Source organism: Habropoda laboriosa, unplaced genomic scaffold (assembly GCF_001263275.1).
Source record: "Habropoda laboriosa isolate 0110345459 unplaced genomic scaffold, ASM126327v1 scaffold713, whole genome shotgun sequence".
NCBI classification, from domain to species: domain Eukaryota; kingdom Metazoa; phylum Arthropoda; class Insecta; order Hymenoptera; family Apidae; genus Habropoda; species Habropoda laboriosa.
In genome coordinates, this window is record NW_017100832.1 from 421,021 (window position 1) to 444,442 (window position 23,422).

Below are 23,422 nucleotides of genomic sequence, written 5' to 3' on the forward strand. Positions count from 1 at the left end.
CTCTCGTCGAACGTCGATGGGAATTTCACGATTCTTCGACATTTTTTATGAATTTTGTAAATTTTTTAAAAGAGAATTTTGAGAATCTAGATCGAAATAATGGAAGCATCGTTGAATTTTTGACGAGTTATTCTTGGATCGAGATACTTGGTAATTAGTTAGATAGCACGTGATTTACGATGCAGACAATTGATAAAATAATCGTCAGGCGAATAAAGATAGGAGGAGATAAGTTGAGATCGAAAAGTCGATTTTCTTACAATTACTTTAACATCAACAACATAATGTAACTTTAAACTCAGAAAAGAAGTCCAGAAGATAGAATAAATCCAAGGAAATAGAAATCTATAAGGAAACGTAAAAGTTACAAAATCTAGAAATTCTACATTATTCCCTTCAAAAAATTTGTTTTCTTAAAAATACATTTTTCAAAGCCAATCAATTTAAAAAAATTTGTGGCACTTTTCCCAAAGCTTTTCCATTGCTCTAACGCAAACAAAGGAAACAGATTTACCGTTTAGACCTCAGAAAAGCAAAGTGAAAAATACAAAGAACCCAAAGAGTCAAAAATCTGTAAAAAAAAGCTTAGAAATCCCCAAATGCACAAAAAGGGGATTCTCGGAATTGAACATTTTTCAGAAACAACGACTTCCCATCGATCTAACTTTCAAACTCAGAAAAAGAAAAATCTACAAAGAACCTAGAAATCCCAAAATCCACAAAAAAGGGGATTTCCAAAGAACTAAACAATTCACTCTCCAGAAACAATCTTAAAAAACGATCCAAACAATTCTTAACGCTTTTCTCAAAGATTTTCCATTATTTCGACCCTGAAAAAAGATCAATTTCCTTAAAAGTACATTTTCAGAAGTCGATCGATTTAAGAAACGATTCAAACGATTCCCGGACACTTTTCCCAAAGATCTTCCCCGTTCTGACGTGCGGAACGAAGGCACGAGTCACGATCGAGAGCATCGATAGAGGAAAACAAGGGTATTCTCGCGGTATCTCGTGTCCAACCGGTTGTGGATCGGGGCAGCATTATTTTCCCAATCTAATTCCGTATCCTCCACGTAATAGTACGTGTTGGCAGCGATCCAAGTCTGCCTACACGTTTGATTGATCCCCTCGAATGCGAGTTCATGTGTATTCCTTTCGTTAACCGCGATCACGTGATCTGCACAGTGACCCTCTCTCTACACGATTACGTCAGATTTGCACCAACGACAAAGCCTGTGTGGCAGAGCTTGCGAGATTCGAATGGTAATTGGACCAGAGGAAATGCATACATTAGATACGTGGACGTGAATTTATCGGATCCTTGTTTTCTGCGAAAAGTGGATTAAAAAGAAAGAAGGGAATGTGGAGTAGATGATTTCGGAGATGAAATGTTGCGACGTTGTTCTTTAGTATTTCTTGCATAAACGTAGAATTTCAGAAATGTGTAAGAATTGGTGGAGTAAATTTTCTTAATTTTTTACTTTGATAATTTTGGCTTCATTTAACTTTTTATAATTTATTGCGATAGAATGGAAGGCAACTGTTTAAAAATTGACTAAAACGTGCGTAAATCAGATATTTTTGCAATCCGAAGTGTGACAAAGAGGAGAATTTAATTTCTCCGAGAAATTACCGTTTAATCGGACAAATTTTCGATTCACCGTCAAGTGTTATCAATTACCCACAATCAGAAAGCTCCCTTATAAAAGCTTCGTTCTTAAGATGAAAATTGGAGCGTACAAAAGCATCGATAAACATTACACTTTCTGAAATAAATTAGAATTTTTCACTCTTCCACAAAATTCTATCAAAATTCAATCTCTAAATCGTTGTCAATATTTCTCTAGCCAACGACACAAATCAACCATTGTCTATCCAACGGTCTAAAAAACTTACAACCCTACAAACTATTCAAGGAAACCTTAAAATCAAGCTTGCAAAAAAAGCTGCAAAATAAATCTTCCAAAAGAAAAGGAAAATTCCAGAAGCGAATTTCTCAGCGATGGAAAAGAGAAAGGTCCTTTCGTCGCAAGCTTGCAAGCCCTAAAACCAAGCTTGCAAAAAAAACTGCAAAAAGAAATCTTCCAAAAGAAAAGAAAAGGAAAATTTCAGAAGCGAATTTCTCAGCGATGAAAAAGAAAAAGGTCCTTTCGTCGCAAGCCCTAAAATCAAGCTTGCAAAAAAAAAAACTGCAAAAAGAAATCTTCCAAAAAAAAGAAGAAAAGGAAAATTTCAGAAGCAAATTTCTCAGCGATGAAAAAGAGAAAGGTCCTTTCGTCGCAACTGATGGAATTTCACGCCTCGACACTGACCAAGGACAGTCGAAACGGGGGCAAAAAGAGAAGAAAAAAAGAAAGAGAGAGAGAGAGAGAGAAAAGGAACGAAGTGGACGGGTTACCACCCGCCGATCTCTAGAATACTGTTAATCGGGGCCCGGGTACTGTTAAACTAGCCGAGGTGGGAGAAGAATATCGATATGATTCGTTCGTTTCCTAGGAACGAGGCAAACGAGGAGCCAGAAAGAAGGTGTACCACCGGGTCGATGGCCTCACAGAGTCGTTCAACCCGCCGATCATCGTCCATAATCGTCCTTGAGTCATGAAGTTTCACGAAGGAGATAGGTCAAAGATCGGTAGCTGGTTTGACCATTGCCTAAGGAAACCGTCCTCCGCGTGTCCGTTAGTTTAACGCTCTCGCTCTTCTAAACGGAACGATAAATCTACGACAATCTTCGTTCACGATCTCTTTTGAATCGTGTGCCTCTGAGGGCAATTTAGGTTGACCACTGCGCCGAATTTTCGTCTTTCCTTCGAGGGAGCCAATTTTAAGTAAGACAGCCGTTAGAAACGAACGAGAATTTTTAAGGATTTGTCGAAATGTTTGGGGTCGTCAGACTTTTTCTGGTATTCAGATGATATAGTGTTTTTATAAAAATAAAAAGAAAATATTGAGAAAGAAATGTAGAGAAATGTTTCCATTTAAATTGTTAACTGGAGGTTTTATTGGAAAATTTCTAGTTATCGGACTTCTTGAGATATTCAGATGAAACTTTTTAGAAAAATAAGAAGAAAATATTGAGAAAGAAATTTGGTAGCAATTATTGATTTTGAACAGAAGCATTGCCCTTTAACTTGTTAACTGGGCCAGACGAATTAACTCGTCGTTGGTTCATCAATACTTAAAACACAATAGTTTCTTTACCGAGGAACTCTTCACTTTTAACCCTTTCGGCGCATTTTCACCGTAATTTACCACTTTGCACTCCAATCGCGCTTTTATGGCGGCACGCGTTAATTACTTTGGAGAACTTTAAAGTGTAACATTCAGGTTTTTCTATTTTATCAAAATAATGCAAATTAACGTAAGAAATAGAGATAAGTAAATGCATAAATATTAAAAATCCTCTTTTACAAAACGAAACTTTGGGTTTTCAGAAGTTTCACTATTAATCTTATCGAAAAATGCTTCGAGTGTAAAGGGTTAATCCTTAATTTTTTACCTTTGCACACTCCCACCTTAATTAGATAAGTAAAAATTTCAAAATAACGCGGTCGAAAGAAAATTTTGCGACCACGATTGTTCCCTATTAAAATCTATCGCAGGGAAAGGGTTAATCGCACCAAAATGATGTAACTAATCTTCAATGACAAACTAAAGAAATTTCATTTCCATTTAACAGGCGAGCTCGCAGCGAACAATTCTTCCCTCAAAAAAGGGAAGATCGAGAAAGGGTTAAAGAGGAAGAGACGAAGCGTGTGCGTTCGGGATCGGAGAAGAGATGGTAAATCGAGTTGGTTCTAAGCGTTGAAATAATTCATAAACGGGAGAGGAGAGACTTCCAACAGTCTATTTCGAGACGAAATAACATTCTGCAGAGGCTCTTAGGTGGAACACACCGGCGGGGATTCACCAGCCATCGGCTATATCGGTGCTCGTAAATTCGTTAAAACGCTCGAATGCCTCTTGAGCGGAAACGGAAGACCTGCAACATTCATCATCGCGCCGACCGTGCTTTTCGGAACAGTTTCTACGCTTCTTTTCTCATTATCAAGAATCGACGCCTGATTGCGGAAACAGAAGCGCGAGCCTCCTCATCCTCCTCTCTCTCGTCTAGTTGGGGATCGTTTAAAATCATTCTGGAAATTGGAGGAATGAGAGATAGAGGAGTTGAAAGGTGGGCTTGATTTGGACAGTTTTCGAATTCAAGGTGTTCAATTGTACTTTTCAAGCTTTCTGGGATGTCGAGCAAAGAGGAGAGAAGCATTGTTGAGATCGAGTGTTGAAGTTGTGCTGTAAGATTAACCCTTTCGTTGTCAAATTGTGTATTTTTTAATTTTTTATTTGGGTGCTAATTAATTATGTTTCGTACAAAAATGTAGATCAATTTTTGTTCGAGAATTCGAAAGTGGGACATATGCGACCCACTGGTCATGGAAGGATTGACACTAGAACTATCGACCGGGTCAAAAATGACCCGTTTCATGGGTCTTCGAAAGTTACCAAAAAATATCGAACAGACTTTGCGACTCGCGATGAAGATTCTATAAAAAATCACACGTGTTTAACAAATGAAAAGATTAGAAACTGAAAAATTAAATATGAATGATAACAAACACTTTGGATATGGAAGAACAGAGATGAATTGAAATGAAGAACCAAAGAAACTGCAAATAAATAAATTAAAAAAACATGTAACAAACACTTCCGCAAAATTAACCTATCCCATCGCAACAAACGCAAACTTGAAATCGCAAATAACCCAACTTCACCACCTAACACACGCCTTAAAATAAACAAATTTTCCTACTCCGACTGTCCAACAATCGCCCAAGCCTCCAACTCCCTGAAAAACGCCAAGGCGGCACTCGGAAAAAAATCGCAAGAAGCAACGTCGAAGAAGAAAGCGAAGAGCGAGCACGACGGGCACAAAGTTCATCGTCTCCCTTGTCGTTTCCGTATAGAAGAAAACAGCGTTCGAACGAGACGACGGAGGAGTAGTAGGAAGGAAGACGAAGAAGAACGGAGGCCCGGTCGACGCCCCCAGGAGTCGTTCAACCCGGCGGTCGTCGACGATCGGCCTTGAATCACCCGTGCCCGTTTACGGGAGCGGCACCGAGCACAGCAAGCAGACCAAGTCGAGGCTTCCGGTAGAGTCCTGGACACGGTGCTCGAGCATGCGCGAGGTAAACGATCGCGGAGATCTCTCTCCTGCGAGAGAATCGAAATCCTCGGGAACCTAACGTCTCTCGAGGTTGTTTACCCTGAAGAAGAAGAAGAAGAGGAAGAAAGAGAGAAGGAAGGAAGAAGAGAGGTTGGCCCTTCTAGCGATCTTATTTTCATCGTGGTTCTCTCGCCTGGCTGGCTTGCTCGTTCGCCAGCTTGAGCGGTGTAATGGAACACGTGCCTCGAGATAACGACGTGGAAATGAAAGGCAACGAGTGATAATGGCTCTGGCATATGGGGCTCTGCGAGCGAGCCAGTCTAGGCGACGGCTCGATGGAAAAATCGAGCAAATGAACGGAGGACTAGGGGAACAGGTGGGGCATTTTCTTCGAATCTGATGAATGAGGAGGATCGGTGAAGGATTGGGAAGGGATATGTGGAGAGGTTATTAATGGATCGGTGGTTTGATTGAGTGGATAAGAGGTTTGATTGATTAGATAAGTGGAAAGTTGGAGGGATGAGTTCTGTGAATTTCAGTGGTGGGAGATTGGGAGGAATTGGGCGAGTTTGAGGAGTGTGGAGGTGGAGAGTGTTAGGTGATGAATTTATTTGTTCTTTTTTTTTTTATTGATGTTTCATGGTTAAATGTAACAGAAAAATGTAATTTGTTATCATTCTTTGGGTGTATTTATTTATTTATTTCCTGTGATGTAAATTTGTTTGTACGAAAAATGACATAGAGAGCAGATAAGTATTGATAGTTGCAAATTGAAAAGATTGAAAAATTAGGTGTAGAAACAATTGTGAACTTTGTGAATGTAGGGCACATATGTGTACAGACGTCTTGAAAAATTTAAGGAAGCCTGAAAACACATCGAAGAAGTTCCTATATTTTTACATAAAATTACAATAATTTCAGAAGCATTTAGATTTCACGATTTTTCGAAGAAAAGAGCTAAGACTTGTAAGCAGCCAGCTAAAAGTAGAGCACATTTTGTGTAATATTTTAAAATTGTAAAATTTTTCATTCAAAGTTTCAATGTCAGGAAGAGAGGACTGAATATTTCCTCGAATTTCCAAAAGTCACACTGTCGATAAATCTCAGATGGCAAGAGAGACTCGGCTGGAAAAACTTCAGGAATGAAGTAAAAACCGTAAACGAAGTGTACCCTAATTGCAACCGGATGATTCGACGATCTCGTCTAAACGGTAATCACGGGAAATTATCACGGTTTGTAGATCAGGATGATGACGAAGACGAGGCTGACACGAACAGTTATAGTTCATGGATCTAATAGGCCTCGGGGATAATAACGTGGAAAATTGCCACAGTCTGTGGATCAAAGAAGCGGCGTGGCTAAGTTTGACTTAGGCAAGAAGACGGGAAATTGTACGTGTGTGTCGGATAAGAAAAACAGTTTGAGAAGTCGCGGATGCTTATGGGTACCATAAACAAGAGGGAAGAGCTACGACAAGTGATGTTGCCATCCTTGGACGAGCTGCCGGTGTTTATCTTCTGGAAGAAGTTATTGCAACATGGACCCTAATTTGCTGGATCTATTAGTTCAAGAACAGTGGAACCTGATTATATATACATGACTGGTTAAAGAAAATTGATCACCATTTCAAAATTTGATCATCTAAATTTGTAACAGAGAGAAAGACAGATTGAGGGTGAATCTTTAATCCTTTGAAAATTCTTTCACTTCGGAGAGAATATTTAAAAACAAAAAGAATCTCTTTAACCCTTTGACACTTCTTTCACTTGGAAGTCAATATTAAAAAAAAAAGAATCCCCTTTAACCCTTTGAAACTTCTTTCACATGGAAGTCGATATTAAAAAAAAAGAAATCTATTCAACCCTTTGAAACTTCCTTCACTTGGAAGTGGATATTCCAAAAAAATCCCTTTAACTCTTTGAAACTTCTTTCACTTGAAAATCAATATCAAAAACAAAAAAATGTCCTTTAACCCTTTGAAACTTCTTTCACTTGCAAGTCAATATCTCACAAAATAAAAAAATTCCACTAAGTTTAATCACTTAAAACATTCACATACGTCCTACTTAAAAATTTAAAGGGTCAAAACGTGTGTGTCATCCTCAGTAAGCTAATCTACCCCAACATAAAACACCCAGAACCCGAATTAATAATACCGTCAATACCCACAGACGTCGATACCAAGATTCGACAATTCCTCACTGAATTTCTACACACTTTAAAATCCAAGTTTCACCGTTACCATCAAACCTAGATCAATCACCATTACCGACCATCGTACGCAGTCTCCGTTCAACGCTTAATCAAAATCGATTCACGATCAATTCCGACGACAAACCGCGTCCGAAAACCTGCAATTCAAGATCCTCGCGATCCTCCCGCGCGCGAGAGGATCAATTGGAAACGTTTCTGCAACGCTTTCTACGCTTTTATCGAGCCCATCGATCGCCGGAGTTACGACAGATTCAGGCGCGCTCGCGCGATTGCTGCACCAGGCTGGCTCTCTGCTGACGAGGCGAAATCGCCGGCGTGCATTACGAAAGTTAACTGGAGCACGAATCGACTTTCGATTCGGTGGCAAGAGAGGCCCCTTGGCGTGCTCCCTGAAAACCGAGAGTTAACTCCTGTGGATACCAACAGCCAGAGAGAAGTTTCTCGCTCGAACCCGCGAGTCCAACTTGCTCCTTTACTCTCTCGCGCAGAGAAACGGGAAGAAAAAGGACGGCGGATCGTAATCTCTTCCCACGAATTCGACCTCGACTAAACTTCTTCTGCGTTACGTAAATAACGGCTTGCTTCGTCTTCTTCTTCATCGAGAAAAAGTGTCTCTCTTCTTCGTCTCAGATGGTAACTCCTCAGATGGTAATAAGATTTTCCTAGCGAGATATATATGAACAGTTTGGTTAGAGAAGAGGAACCGGTATGGAAGAAGCTATACGGAAAAGTTTCTACGAGTTTTATTTAAATGGTGAGAATTACGGAATCGAGGAGAATCGCAGAGGCGATAGCTATCTGAATTGGCAAAGAATGCTGGCGAAATTGACTTCGATCGACTAGCGCGTTTCGAAAGATATCGAAATCCTCTTGAGACTTTCTATGCTTCTGGGTTACGCGTTTGTTTCAGCGTTCTATAGAGAGGTTAACGGCTGTGTTCAGCTGTTTCTCTTACGGATAATTAACCGCAGGCGGTTTTTAACGCCATTTTTTGAATATTTTTTGTGGAAATAATTAGCGAATTTTTGGAGTTTACGTGTGAGCTAGAAATTTTCGTTTCAATTCTTACGGTAGACAGTACGGCAAATTTAATTGTGTTGATCTTATCAACGTGGATATTTGGGTAACTGTAATTTTTGCCTATCTTGAAAATGAGCTTTTCTGAATTTTTCAGAGCTTTCAAGATTTCGTGAAAAATGGCACCCAATTAATTTTTACTCCTAATATTACCACTATTATGTCTAATCAGTTGTAAAATGATCACTACCATTTAACAACTGACAAAGTAATTTTCTTCTCCCCGGGAAAATCATGTTTCCAATAAATCACGCAAATCCAAATGCAAATTCATCAAAGTGTCCGAAGAGAATCTCATAAATCTCCACACAGTCTCTCCCCGCAGAAGAGGAAAACTAGCACGCTGTACCCTTTGTCCACTTCTCTCTTCCAATGAGACTTGCCGTTATCTACGCTTTATCAGAGCCCCTGAATCGTTTTGACACCGATTTCGAAACGTCAATTGAAACGAAATCTGTTCTAAATCAGCGGCGAAGCTAGGGGAGAGGAGGAGGAGGAGTTAGGGTTAGCCTCGTGGCGAATTTCCACCGGGAAAATCGAGGAACGTTTCCACGGGCGAGTTTAGAGATCGCGGCAGGGAGCAACGAGATATCTAGTTGCAGGTCATTCACATCGCGAGGGGACGAGCAGTAAAAATAGAACGAGAGCGCCAGGAACGCGTGCTCTCACGCACAACCACGAGGATGATATCGACGAAGACGACGAAATTGACCGAGGAGGAGGAGGAGGACCCGTTGACAAGACGTGACCCTTTCAGACGGGGAACTCTTTGTTTGGAGAACTCGTGATGCGGGTTGTGATAGCTGGTGGAGATTCTTTGGACGTGTTTCTTGGGGTATGATAGGACGGGTTTTCGGTTGGGACGAGGTTTGTTGTTGGAGAATGGAGGAGTTAGTTGGGAAGAGTTGGGTTAGTTAAATTAAGAATTTCGTGGACGAAGGTAAAGCAAGTGGTGAAATGAGAAGTGTTGTTTTTAAGAAGAAGTAGGAAGTGATTTTTGTGATTTATGGTTCAAGATTTTTTTGGGAACTGAGTTGAGAAGACTTGGTTTAGTTAAACTGGAAATTTGGTAAATGAAGGTAAAGCAAATGGTGAGGAATTTTGGGGAACTTTATTGGATGCACCCTAGAGAAGAGTTGTTTTTGAGAAGAAGTAGGAAGTGAGTTTTTGTGATTTATGGTTCAAGATTTTTTTGGGAACTGAGTTGAGAAGACTTGGTTTAGTTAGATTGGAAATTTGGTAGATGAAGGTGAAACAAGTGGTGAAATGAGAAGAACTGTTTTTGAGAAGAAGTAGGAAGAGCTTATTTTTCATTTGATGATTTATGATTCAAGATTTTTTTGGAAAGTGAGTTGAGAAGACTTGGTTTAGTTAAACTGGAAATTTGGTAAATGAAGGTAAAGCAAATGGTGAGGAATTTTGAGAAACTTCATTGGATGCACCCTAGAGAAGAGTTGTTTTTGAGAAAAAGTGTGAAGAGTTTTTCACTTGCTGGTTTATGATTCAAGATTTCTTTGAATAATAGAAAACTGAAAAATAGAATACTAGAAAATAGAAAAATTGAATATAAATTTTAATATAGCTTGGCATTACTTAAAAAATGTAAATTTGGCAGGAAAAGCAAATCAAAATTTACATTTAATTGATAGTTGAATACTGATCGTACAATTTCTTTAAACTGACTCTACTTTTGCATCTATTCAGATTGAAGATCACAGATAGCAAATTTACCAAAAAATTCAACAGAATGCCAAATCAACCCCATATTTTACACTCTTTTTTTCAGCCACAGGAAACAGCTACAAATGTGTCAGTATTAATGAAGAGACTTATCTAAAATTAGTGCAATGTCAGAAATGTACCGTTTCATACAACAACGATACTGTACCCACACAATCTATTGTGCAAGAACATCAAAACGACATCATCTTAACTACGAAATACACCAAACTCTTCGAACGAAGATACAAATACTACGACAAATAAAAATTGCCAAAAATTAACCTCAATGAAGACCAACGATAATACTCGTGAGAACAGACCTTTGCTCCAATATATCACACTTAACATTGTCAAGGAACACCATAATTCTCCATCTACTTAAGAAGGAGAAAAAGAAACTATCACTGGATGGCTGGAGCAAAAACTAAAACTGGTAACCGATCGTGTACCATAAGAGAACGGGTCAACGAATGATCCTCTACGCCTTTGTCCTCTGCAACGTGAAGCTCACTGTCATCGCTAACGACCAATTAAACTGCAATTAAATTGGCTTCACTGTGCCGGTGGCTCTAAACAAGACACCATTGGCTCGGTGCAACTTCTACGTTCAAATCGTCGCGAACGTTACACAATAAGCCAGCCTCAACAAAATCATTCCGTAATTGACCGTAAAATAATTAATTGCGTACTATATAACAAGTACAATTTCTTCGTCACGTGTAATCTTGAATTGAACGAGAGAAACTGGTCAACTGGATCACTCGAAGTTACACAATAACTAACCTTAACGAAATTACACCACAATTAACCTTAAAATAATTAATTACACGTTGTATAATTGTTGGGTTTTTAGTTAGGCGAGGCAGTCGAACAGAAGGTAGTCAACACGAGGTAATAAACACAGCACGATATATTTAACATGTAAACGGGATGCTACAACTGTACACGAGCGCGCAAGGAAGGAACAGCCCAAGCCACGCGTGCTCTCGGGGAAAAACAGTCGACGATCAGGAGTTCTCCGCACGCGGGCACTTTGAATACTTTAGTAATAATTATTAAAATTTATTCGTCATATGTGATCTTGAGTGAAACGAGAAAAACTGATCGATTGGATCACTCTAAGTTTCACAATAACTAACCTCAATGAAATTACTCCTTAATTAACCTTAAAATAATTAATTACACGCTGTATAATAATTGAAATTTATTCGTCGTATGTGATCTCGAGTTAAACGAGAAAAACTGGTCAATTGGATCACTTGGGTCTCTCTAAGTTACAGAATAACTAACGCTAATAAAGTTACTCCTTAATTAACCTTAAAATAATTAGTTACACGCTGTAGAATAATTAAAATTTATTAAATCTTGAATCAGAAGAGAAAAGAAAATGACTGGATTACTCTAAGCTGAATTAAAGGAGAATTTTTACTACGTACCTGCGTGTAACACCAATTCTCGGCTACGGGGGTGTTCACTTCCGGTGGTGGAGGGCTTGGTACACGGCTTACTGCCATACTACTGCTGCTGTGCAAGTTTGAGCTGACTCGCGACGTTTGAGGCGCACAGTCGCTCACCGCAATTCTGAAACACACCAATTGTTTACAAGTTACTTTTTGTTGCTGTAGTTTTGCTAACAATTTCGTTGGTTTTGAAGGATTACGGTGACTGTGTGGTAATTGGAACAGTTGAAACGAACGAGAATGTAAATCTAGGGTAAACTAAATTTGGTGTTCACCTGGTCTTCATTCTCACCTGTTCAATTTTAGAAAAGAACAATTTTTTGAAATTTGAGTTTACGTTTCGTGAGACTGTCTGTACGTTCTCAATTACCATTTAGTTCAAGGAAAATTCATAAAATAATTCTTAGAAATGTGAATTTAGAGAAATAGTTCATAGAAGTGTGAATCATTTATGTAAATCTTTATCATTTCCAATTGCATTCATTATCCAAATTTCGAGCCCAAATTTTTCCACTGAAAAAACCGTAATTAACTTATTTTATTACTATCACATTTTCTACTCTTCCAAATAATGAAAATTCGTGAAACAACTTTTTTTAATAATTTATAAAAATCTCTGACATTTCCAATTGTATTGATTATCCAAATTTCCAGCCATAAATTAACTTAGTAGAACCATAATCAACCTATTCTCCCATCACCACTCTCTCCACAATTCTAAATAAAAAAAATTCCTGAAACAACGTTTCCAATAATTTCCAAAAATCTCCATCATTCCTAATTGCACACATTACCAAAATTTCCAGCCATAAATTAACTTAGTAGAATCATAATCAACCTATTCTCCCATCACCACTCTCTCCACAATTCTAAATAAAAAAAATTCCTGAAACAACGTTTCCAATAATTTCCAAAAATCTCCATCATTCCTAATTGCACACATTACCAAAATTTCCAGCCATAAATTAACTTAGTAGAATCATAATCAACCTATTCTCCCATCACCACTCTCTCCACAATTCTAAATAAAAAAAATTCCTGAAACAACGTTTCCAATAATTTCCAAAAATCTCCATCATTCCTAATTGCACACATTACCAAAATTTCCAGCCATAAATTAACTTAGTAGAATCATAATCAACCTATTCTCCCATCACCACTCTCTCCACAATTCTAAATAAAAAAAATTCCTGAAACAACGTTTCCAATAATTTCCAAAAATCTCCATCATTCCTAATTGCACACATTACCAAAATTTCCAGCCATAAATTAACTTAGTAGAATCATAATCAACCTATTCTCCCATCACCACTCTCTCCACAATTCTAAATAAAAAAAATTCCTGAAACAACGTTTCCAATAATTTCCAAAAATCTCCATCATTCCTAATTGCACACATTACCAAAATTTCCAGCCATAAATTAACTTAGTAGAATCATAATCAACCTATTCTCCCATCACCACTCTCTCCACAATTCTAAATAAAAAAAATTCCTGAAACAACGTTTCCAATAATTTCCAAAAATCTCCATCATTCCTAATTGCACACATTACCAAAATTTCCAGCCATAAATTAACTTAGTAGAATCATAATCAACCTATTCTCCCATCACCACTCTCTCCACAATTCTAAATAAAAAAAATTCCTGAAACAACGTTTCCAATAATTTCCAAAAATCTCCATCATTCCTAATTGCACACATTACCAAAATTTCCAGCCATAAATTAACTTAGTAGAATCATAATCAACCTATTCTCCCATCACCACTCTCTCCACAATTCTAAATAAAAAAAATTCCTGAAACAACGTTTCCAATAATTTCCAAAAATCTCCATCATTCCTAATTGCACACATTACCAAAATTTCCAGCCATAAATTAACTTAGTAGAATCATAATCAACCTATTCTCCCATCACCACTCTCTCCACAATTCTAAATAAAAAAAATTCCTGAAACAACGTTTCCAATAATTTCCAAAAATCTCCATCATTCCTAATTGCACACATTACCAAAATTTCCAGCCATAAATTAACTTAGTAGAATCATAATCAACCTATTCTCCCATCACCACTCTCTCCACAATTCTAAATAAAAAAAATTCCTGAAACAACGTTTCCAATAATTTCCAAAAATCTCCATCATTCCTAATTGCACACATTACCAAAATTTCCAGCCATAAATTAACTTAGTAGAATCATAATCAACCTATTCTCCCATCACCACTCTCTCCACAATTCTAAATAAAAAAAATTCCTGAAACAACGTTTCCAATAATTTCCAAAAATCTCCATCATTCCTAATTGCACACATTACCAAAATTTCCAGCCATAAATTAACTTAGTAGAATCATAATCAACCTATTCTCCCATCACCACTCTCTCCACAATTCTAAATAAAAAAAATTCCTGAAACAACGTTTCCAATAATTTCCAAAAATCTCCATCATTCCTAATTGCACACATTACCAAAATTTCCAGCCATAAATTAACTTAGTAGAATCATAATCAACCTATTCTCCCATCACCACTCTCTCCACAATTCTAAATAAAAAAAATTCCTGAAACAACGTTTCCAATAATTTCCAAAAATCTCCATCATTCCTAATTGCACACATTACCAAAATTTCCAGCCATAAATTAACTTAGTAGAATCATAATCAACCTATTCTCCCATCACCACTCTCTCCACAATTCTAAATAAAAAAAATTCCTGAAACAACGTTTCCAATAATTTCCAAAAATCTCCATCATTCCTAATTGCACACATTACCAAAATTTCCAGCCATAAATTAACTTAGTAGAATCATAATCAACCTATTCTCCCATCACCACTCTCTCCACAATTCTAAATAAAAAAAATTCCTGAAACAACGTTTCCAATAATTTCCAAAAATCTCCATCATTCCTAATTGCACACATTACCAAAATTTCCAGCCATAAATTAACTTAGTAGAATCATAATCAACCTATTCTCCCATCACCACTCTCTCCACAATTCTAAATAAAAAAAATTCCTGAAACAACGTTTCCAATAATTTCCAAAAATCTCCATCATTCCTAATTGCACACATTACCAAAATTTCCAGCCATAAATTAACTTAGTAGAATCATAATCAACCTATTCTCCCATCACCACTCTCTCCACAATTCTAAATAAAAAAAATTCCTGAAACAACGTTTCCAATAATTTCCAAAAATCTCCATCATTCCTAATTGCACACATTACCAAAATTTCCAGCCATAAATTAACTTAGTAGAATCATAATCAACCTACTCTACTATCACCACTCTCCCCACAATCCTAACTAAAAAAATAAATTCCTGAAACAACATTTCCAATAATTTCCAAAAATCCTAATTTCCAAATTAAATCAATTCCCTCCCAAAGAAAATTAAACTCCCCCAAAATAAAATCCTTTTTTTCAACACTACAACCAATAAAAACCATCTCGAATATTTCTAAAAACAAAAAAAACAAAAAAAAAAAAAAAAAAACACCATTAAAGCGAATCGGAAAAATTCCTCGAGCGACGATTCATCGGAACACGCGTGAACGATTCTCGTTACGTTCTACTCTAGCCCGACGTGAAGAAAAGGGGTGGCTGTAGAAGAAGGAGGGCAGGCATGAAGAAAAGAAGCATGAAAGAAGAAGGGTATGCAGGGCACGCGATGGTACTCACGTGCGCCAAGTACGGAACTACTCGAGCATCATCGAGTCGAGTACATTAGCCCCGCAGGTTCATCGGACCTGCTCGTTGCTCTAGCACAGCACGCCGGAGGTCGGCCTCGCGACTTCTCGTCTTAACCTTTTAACCCTTATCAGACCGACCAATCGATACGTTAACGCGATAACCGTGGATTGGTCAGGCTTGATAAACATCAAATCTTATCATTTTTCGTATGATTACATGTGTAACGTTTGTTTCGGATGTTTGTAGATTCGGTATAGTTGATGGAAGAAATATAGCAAAACAGATATAGGGCAGATTCTGGTGAAAGTGTGACAGAAATAGTTATATCGGTAAAAAAGATTAATTTTAATTTGCAATTTATTTTTAAATTATAAGGAGGAATAAATATAGCGAAATCGTAAATTAACCCTTTGTGTTATAATAATGAGTCAGACTCCTGATAACAGATTCTGGTGAAAGTGTGATTGTAAGAGTTCTAACAGTAATAAAGATTAATTTTGATTTTTAGTTCAGTTTTAATTTATAAGACTGAGAATTATTAAATTTTTATTGTTAAAATAATAAATAGCTAGTGAAAAAATGACGAGCCCAAGGATTAAAGCATTACAATTAAGTCGTCCAATTTTTTTTCACTATTTTCTCTCACTTTCCATATTGCGTTATGGAAAGAACATAAGTTACTACACCATTGTTAATAATGGGAAAATTATTTTTATACGTTTAGGAAATAATTAAAAAGAAAACTGATCGTTTTTGTCACGTTAAGTTGAGAAAAATGTGAGGTTAAGCGAAACTTGAAACTTTTGTTTAACTTACGTTTCAATATATTTACTTTCTTCTTCGATAGGTAACAGATAATCGATAAAGGCAATTTGGATCTTTCTAAAAATATTCCCGTCTGATTCATCAAGCACTTCTCTCCGCGTTCTCGAATGAAAAAATTAAACCACTTTTCTAATTTCGAACAAACAGTTTATCTTTCGTAGAGAGTTTAAAAATGAAAAATAACAAGATACGAAGGAAAACGTGTATTTATACTCGTGAGATAAGAATGCTTTGCAAGGAAAAAAATGGGAATCTACAGACGTAACTATTACGTGCAAAGAGTACACTGATTTCTTTCGTTCTATTTAAAGAATTCCACTCTCTGAACTTTAATACACGGAAGAATCGTAAATGTATAAATAAAATTGTTAACCTAACCTTGAAAGATTTGCTACTTTTATCCAATTTCAAGTGCACAATCAATTATTCAGAAAGTTCGATCAGATTTTCGAATAAAATAGCAATTGTAAATTTACCAGTTTTGCAGAGATCCTTTTAACCGACATCAATTATTCTAAAACTTGGATCAGATCCCAATCGAATTGACACAGTATCATAGGTACAGTGAGTCAGAGGAAACTTCGATGAAAAATCGCACAGTATCGATTCCGACTATGTAGTGCAAAAGTTTATAGTAGACATAGCACATTGATTTCGTGTCAGGGAAGTTAGCTGCGTCATAAGAAGCATATGGTAATGCTTTTAGCATGAATTGAATCGGTTACTGCGAATATGGATCATCTCAAGTTTTATCTAATGAGAGGAAAATGATTACAGAAGAGGAAAAGTCTGATTTACTTTTATTATAGTAATGAAATATTAGATCAGTATTCCAAACATACTTTTAATTTGAAATTTTCAATTTTACATCTTTTTAATTCTTAATATTTTAATTTGTAATATTTGTAATTCGTAATATTTTAATTTGTAATATTTTTAATTTGTAATGTTTTTAATTCCTAACATTTTAATTTGTGATACTTTTAATTCCTAATATTTTAATTTCTAATGTTTAAAAAAATGTAATATTTATAATTCTTAATTTTAAGCATAAATAGGAAATTCTCATCAGAATTCTAACAAAACATAGCACAAAATAAATTTCAGAAAAAACTCCACAATATCTCTTTTCGCAACGATCAATTCTCTTTCATACACATAAATCTCTAACCGCTTCGATTAATTTCCAATTCTTCGTTAAACGCGACGATGATTAATTCACAGTCTACGAAACGCCATTACTATAATTGCCGATCATCGACTATGTCCACGAGAAGAACCATTATGACCAACATAAAATTACCCTTCTTCTCTCAATGGCCATCATCATCAATATAATCACAGCCAATGGACAAGTTGCATTCTTCAAAGCCTTTTTATCAAGAATAATTTCTGATCACCTGTTAAGTAAATTGCGCAATAGAGATCGATTAATAAAACGAAACCTCGTGTGCTCTTAAGAAAATCGTTGGACAAGAGTAGAAAGACAAATTCAAATGGTTACCATACGATGGTAAAATAATTCCCTTTTTTTCCCACTCTTTTCTCTCTCTTCTCAAGTTTCACGACATTTTCTTTATCGTTATTAAGTTCACCGTTTATTTATTTTTAGTTCGATAATTATAGTTTCCTTGTGACTGCAAGTGCGATACCGGGAATGAAAAACGAGAGAGGATGGTGTAAATCATCGAGTGATTCATACACCGTGCACTAATGCAATTTAATACGACCTACTGGAATATTCTACGACTTGGATCTTTTTATTTCTGGAATTATTCAGCCCACTGATTATTAATTTATTAAGGACACTTCTTCGCTGATCGTACTAACACAGGGATGAAATTACGATCGAGGGAAAGTGTAACGGAATTTTCTGTGGAGTTTCGTCGTTTAGATAGTTTAGAGGATCTTCGTATAATATTCGCAGAGTTAAACTGTGGAATGAAATTTCACGGAATTATATGGGAGAATAAAGTGTTACACTGCCGCGGCCGAAAGTTGTGAATCACTATGCGAGGAATGTAGAAATTTATTTCAGGTTTCTGTAATGAAATCTGTTCGATAGTAACGACAATTAATAATAACAGCGTTTTGTTAATTTAGATCTGAAATTTATCGGGAGAATTGGTAGATTTTTTGTTGTTTGCAGGAAAAAAAAAAATTAAAAGCTTTTGTGAATGGATCCAATTTTGATGCCCTTCGAAAGTTGTAGAGCATCGAACAAAAGTGCCCGTGAGCGGCTGTGACACCGGATGGGTTAATATCAGTGTTTATCCCCTTCCAAAGGACAACATTTCCGCTTACGGATGCCGTTTGCGTTACATTAAGAGACGTATGGAGGTATGGAGGTGAACTACATACGGTTAAATTGTTGTTCAACACACAGACGCACGAAGACGTTGAAATGGAAAAAGTGTTTCAAGCTCGCATATGGTTAACCGCGATACGAAAACAGAAAAATAAGAGTACGCTATGATAAGCGATTCCTGCATATAGAAACCACATGGTTCCTTTAGGAGATTGATACGGTTTCGTATACTTTCAGCGAACGTGTTTATCTGTGAAGTTGCGGCTTTTGAGATTACAGTGCATTCGGTGAAAATGGGTTTAATTAATTTTTCAATGTACTAATTTTAAGATTTGTGTATTTTCTAATTTTGAAAATTGGCAAAGTTTCAAATTTGGAAATAGGAAAGTTGGGGAAATTGAAAATTTGCTAATTTTGAAAATTGGCAAAGTTTCAAATTTGGAAATAGGAAAGTTGGGAAATTTCAAAATTGACAAATTTAGAAATTTTCTAATTTAGAAATCTGGAAACTGACGGATTCAAATTTGGAAATTTGAGAATTTAGAAATCTGGAAGTTGACAAAGTTTCAAATTTGGAAACTTGAAAATTTGAGAAATTTGGAAGCTGACAAAGAAATTTATATTAACATTAATCAACGCGGTGAAGCTTATGCAAGAATGTAACGTCACAGCGCTAAACGAAATCTCGTTCATCGAATTACTGTACTTTCGGTTCACCGTGTTTATTTCAATAGAAACACGGAAGCGTTTATTGCTTCGATTTCGACATTTCGATAAGATACCGATCTCCGGTTTCCGGAAGATATAACCACCGAGTGCTCGCCAAACGAAAAACAGCCTCATTTTCCCCCTTTCACTTTCCAACCACACGCTCTTTGTGAACAGCAAAAGTAGACATGAGCAGATAAGAGAAATCTCACGATTACGTTGCTTTTACCTCGCTTCAAAACCCGCCAATGGAAATAAAAGAAAAACGGAAAATTTTTACCACCTCGGTGAAAGACAATTCGAGAAAGTGTACTGTGTGCATTTCCCTCGCGCTGCAAATTAACGTTGATCACGAAACGATCTCCATTTTTTCTCCTGTACACCGAATTTCTAATACATAAAACCAATCTGAAATTATCAGAAGAACATTGTAAGAAACTTAAACAAAATATTTCCATACGCAATTATTAAAAAAAAAGTTTAGAATAAACTGAAGGAAAGAAAATTATTTTACTAGAAAAAATTCGAGAATACAAGTTTCAAAGTTCAAGGGTACTTGTAAACGTGGATTATAGCGATACGGAGTTTTCTATTTGCGTTAGTACATTTTCCCACAACGCAATAAAAATAAAAAGCAAGATAATCGAGATTAATCCGCGCATGCGAAGTTGACAAGGGGCGGTCGAGTCGTAAAAATGTCCATAAAATCTCTATAAAAATCACCAAGCTGTAAAGTAAGCGAGCCGTAGAGCGACAAAGTTGCGAGAGACAGTAAATCACCGGGCATAATGCGGTCAGGATCAAAATTCGCGGGAATTTGGCGTGATTCGCATAAAACTGAAGAGAACAATCATAAAGCCATCCCGTTGTTTCCAATTTTATCGCTGTACTTTGCACGCTATCCTTCCTTCCAACAATACGTTTCTCTTCATCGACCAACACTGAACTCCGTCCAATAAACTATTCGAAATTGTATTAACCTTAATCCAGGATATTTTCAAATACTGAAAAAAACAAACTTCACATCGATCTTCTCCACCTGAACGAACTCTTACGTTCTATTCAAACACGAAAAATTAACAAATTCGTCGTGAAACGTATAGAAGAACAGAAACTAACCTAAAAATATCTCAAGTGACGTCACAGAGAATACCCAATCCCTGATACCTCGAAAATGACGGGAAAACGAAAAATAACGAGATAAAGGAAATAACGAAAAGGTTGAAAAAGAAAAATACCAGCAGAAAAAGTCACATATAAATCTCGTAACTTCAAAAAGACAAGCGTGATACATCCATTCGTTAAACCTCTTATCCGTCGACATGTTAACTGGCGCCTTTTGCACAGCGTCCCTTCACCCCCCTCTCTCCTCGACCGACCGTTGGTGGTTTGCCCGCTCTAACTTTCACTTCCACGTTTTACTCCCACGTTGCTTTTGCGCTAGATACAGTCAAAGGCGTCGAGCGAAAGGGGAAGAGAGGCCCCGCTATTCGGGACGCAATGTTTCGAGCGACATTTTACCGGGGAGAAAGATAAACGGTTTTATCGTGATTCCACGTTCGAGCCAGGTGAACGTTAAAGGAGCGTGTCCAGACATGTAGAGGAGAGATGCGCGCGCATGCTCGGGCCGATTTTGTGGGAAACGAGAGACCGCATCCGAACGGGTCGCTTTTTCTATGCGCATGCGTGGTGTCGTAAGTACGTTCTGAGCATTCGATGCTTACATCGTAATACGTGCTATTCTCTTCTCGTTATTTTCCATGTTTTTAATGGTTGAATAGTTTTTCGAAGGATATGAAAGAGTATTTTCTAAGATACGCGTCAGAGAAGGTTAGATTGTTTTGTAGAGTTTGTTTCAGTTAGATTCTTGAAGCAAGGGAAGAGAGTACGGGGTTTTGAAGAATTGTCGTAGGTTAGGTTTGCTTTCTGATGGAGATGTACCGAATAAATTTACGGTCTCGAATCTATGAATTTTAAATTTCCAACCTACGCTCTTTTTGCGAGTGAATTTAAATCTAGAACTAACCTAACCTAACCTCTATTTCCTGCAAGTGAAGTTAAGTTTCGTATAAGTGATGTTTTTTCTGGTGGAATTTTATATTCAGGGCATCGGTAATTCGTGTATACTGTTTACACGAGGAATCTTCGCGAATTCCAGCTAATGTAAACCGGATAAAATGAAAATGCAGGTCAGTGTGGCAATTCGAAATCGAAGCATTTGCCGTTAAATACAATTTTTCAGAGCCGATCCTCTTACAAACAACATTCTCAGATATTTCCAATTACGTGCAATCTCTCTAACAAGCCTAATTACTGTCGTTCAGTTCCGAAACACCGATTCTCCCGATCGATTCATCCGACAAAAACGAAGTAACGATCTACCAAGCAGCGTGCAAAAGTGAATCTATGTCAGAGGGGAAACACGACGATTAGAACTCGTTAGAAAGAATCAACTGTATACTCTATCAAGCTACAAACGGAGAAAGTGTTGAAACCCAAGGAAAAATTAATTCGACTGGCAAACGATCAAAATTTCTATTTACTTAGTTTAAAAGAAAGAAAAAAATCAATTTCATTATAAAAAAATTTTTCTCTCTCAATTTCACCAGCGTTATGTTACAATTTCTTTTTGTTTTGTAGAAATAAAAGAAAGGAAGACGGTATACGTACAAGCTTGGCCTATTTTAACGTGGCGAATTAGACGTTTAGTGTCGAAACAGCGTTTTCGTCAATCGGGCCATCTGATTTCGAATCTGTCGAATGGCAGAGGCGTGGGCCAGGCCAAGAGAGCCCAGGGGAAAGTAGAACAGAGCTCACGCCGGTGAAAACGAGGAAGTTAGGTGAAAACCGCCTATACTAAGTCGAAACAACGCAATTATAGCGAACACATATTTTGTCTCGCGTGTCCAACCAAACGATTTTTCTCGGGTCAATTTTTGTCAGATAGATTGCGATCGTTAGGTTCACTTTCGTAAATCTGTTTTGTAATTAAAAAGCGAGCTGATCTCGATGAATTGTATAGTGGAGGAAGAAGTGAAAGCCTCTTATGAATATTTTGTAATCTACCGTATTAATTTCAATTCGATTCAATTTATCCACCTATTATATAAATTTCAAATATTTCACCAGAAGTTTGTAATTTGTTTTCTTTTATCTTCGAATCGTTTATTCAATGATTATTTAGAAACTTTTTGGCGTGTTAATTTGTAATTAGGAATTTAGATTAACTGTGACTTTAATTATCGATTGTCTTCAATTGTGGGCCAAAATTAGACAATGCGACTTATCGTATTAGCGACAAATATACGCGAAGAAACACCTGTCGATTTGCATAAGAAATTATAACGCGTCGTTATATATTCAACAGTATCAAAAGTTACTTTCTACGGGTAAAAGATAGACACGATACCGTCAATTATACAATCACACAATGTACCACAATCTAACATCTAAATTAAACACTTTCCCCGCAGAAGAACTTTTCCAGAGACCTTAATCAACCCATTCATTATGAAAGTTAATATTTTATTTCAATAATTAATATTCAGAATTTGCAAATAATTTACTATTAGCAGTAGAAAAAATTGAAACGACTCAAGCTCAAGGCGAGTTTCCAATTCACAAATAATTCCATTAAAACCATAAAACGAATCAATTTCTAAATTTCCAAATTGATTCACAGATCTCTACCGACGAAAAGGCGGAAACAACTGAACGATGGTAGAACGTGGACAGAAAATGCTCGTGCATCGGATTCTAACGAATTCACATGGTTTCCACGCGGGACACGATTGGTTATCCGAAGTTCGCGGTTTTATCTCGTTTCAAGCGCGACGAGAAACGAGGACGATGGAAGATGCGAAACCCGAGATCGTGGACAGAAATCGGAAACCGGACGAGGTCGCTGTCGCCGGAAAAGTCGCAGAAATTCCCGGCCAGGATGATGTCGACGTGAAACGAGGAAAGAAAAAAAAAGAAAGAGAGAGAGAATACTCGCCACATTGTTGAGACCGCCACGCGATGTTTTCGAGAGCTCGAGTGCAAATAAAACGGACAAAACGGAAACTGGTCGGTTCGACCTTCTTGCGGATCCACACGGGTCTTCATTGATACCTAAACCCATCCGTGTGGATCTGTTGTCGTCTTCCTGAATCTTGTTCAGTCAGTATGATAAGCGTGATCGTTTCGTGTAAAAAATGTTTAAATTGGTAGTATGTAATAATATTAATAATTTATTTTAATTTTAATATTATT

The 23,422-nt window shown here is 37.0% G+C and overlaps 1 protein-coding gene across 2 annotated transcripts in view; it reads right to left on the reverse strand.

Moving 5' to 3' along the window:
* LOC108577284 (speckle-type POZ protein) overlaps positions 1-23,422 on the reverse strand; it is a 71,495-nt gene that overhangs the window by 10,593 nt on the left and 37,480 nt on the right. For both annotated transcript variants that reach the window (XM_017940422.1, XM_017940420.1), the window contains exon 2: positions 11,612-11,756. In XM_017940422.1, coding sequence (XP_017795911.1) covers positions 11,612-11,756 — 145 coding nt within the window. The remainder of the gene's footprint in view (positions 1-11,611; positions 11,757-23,422) is intronic.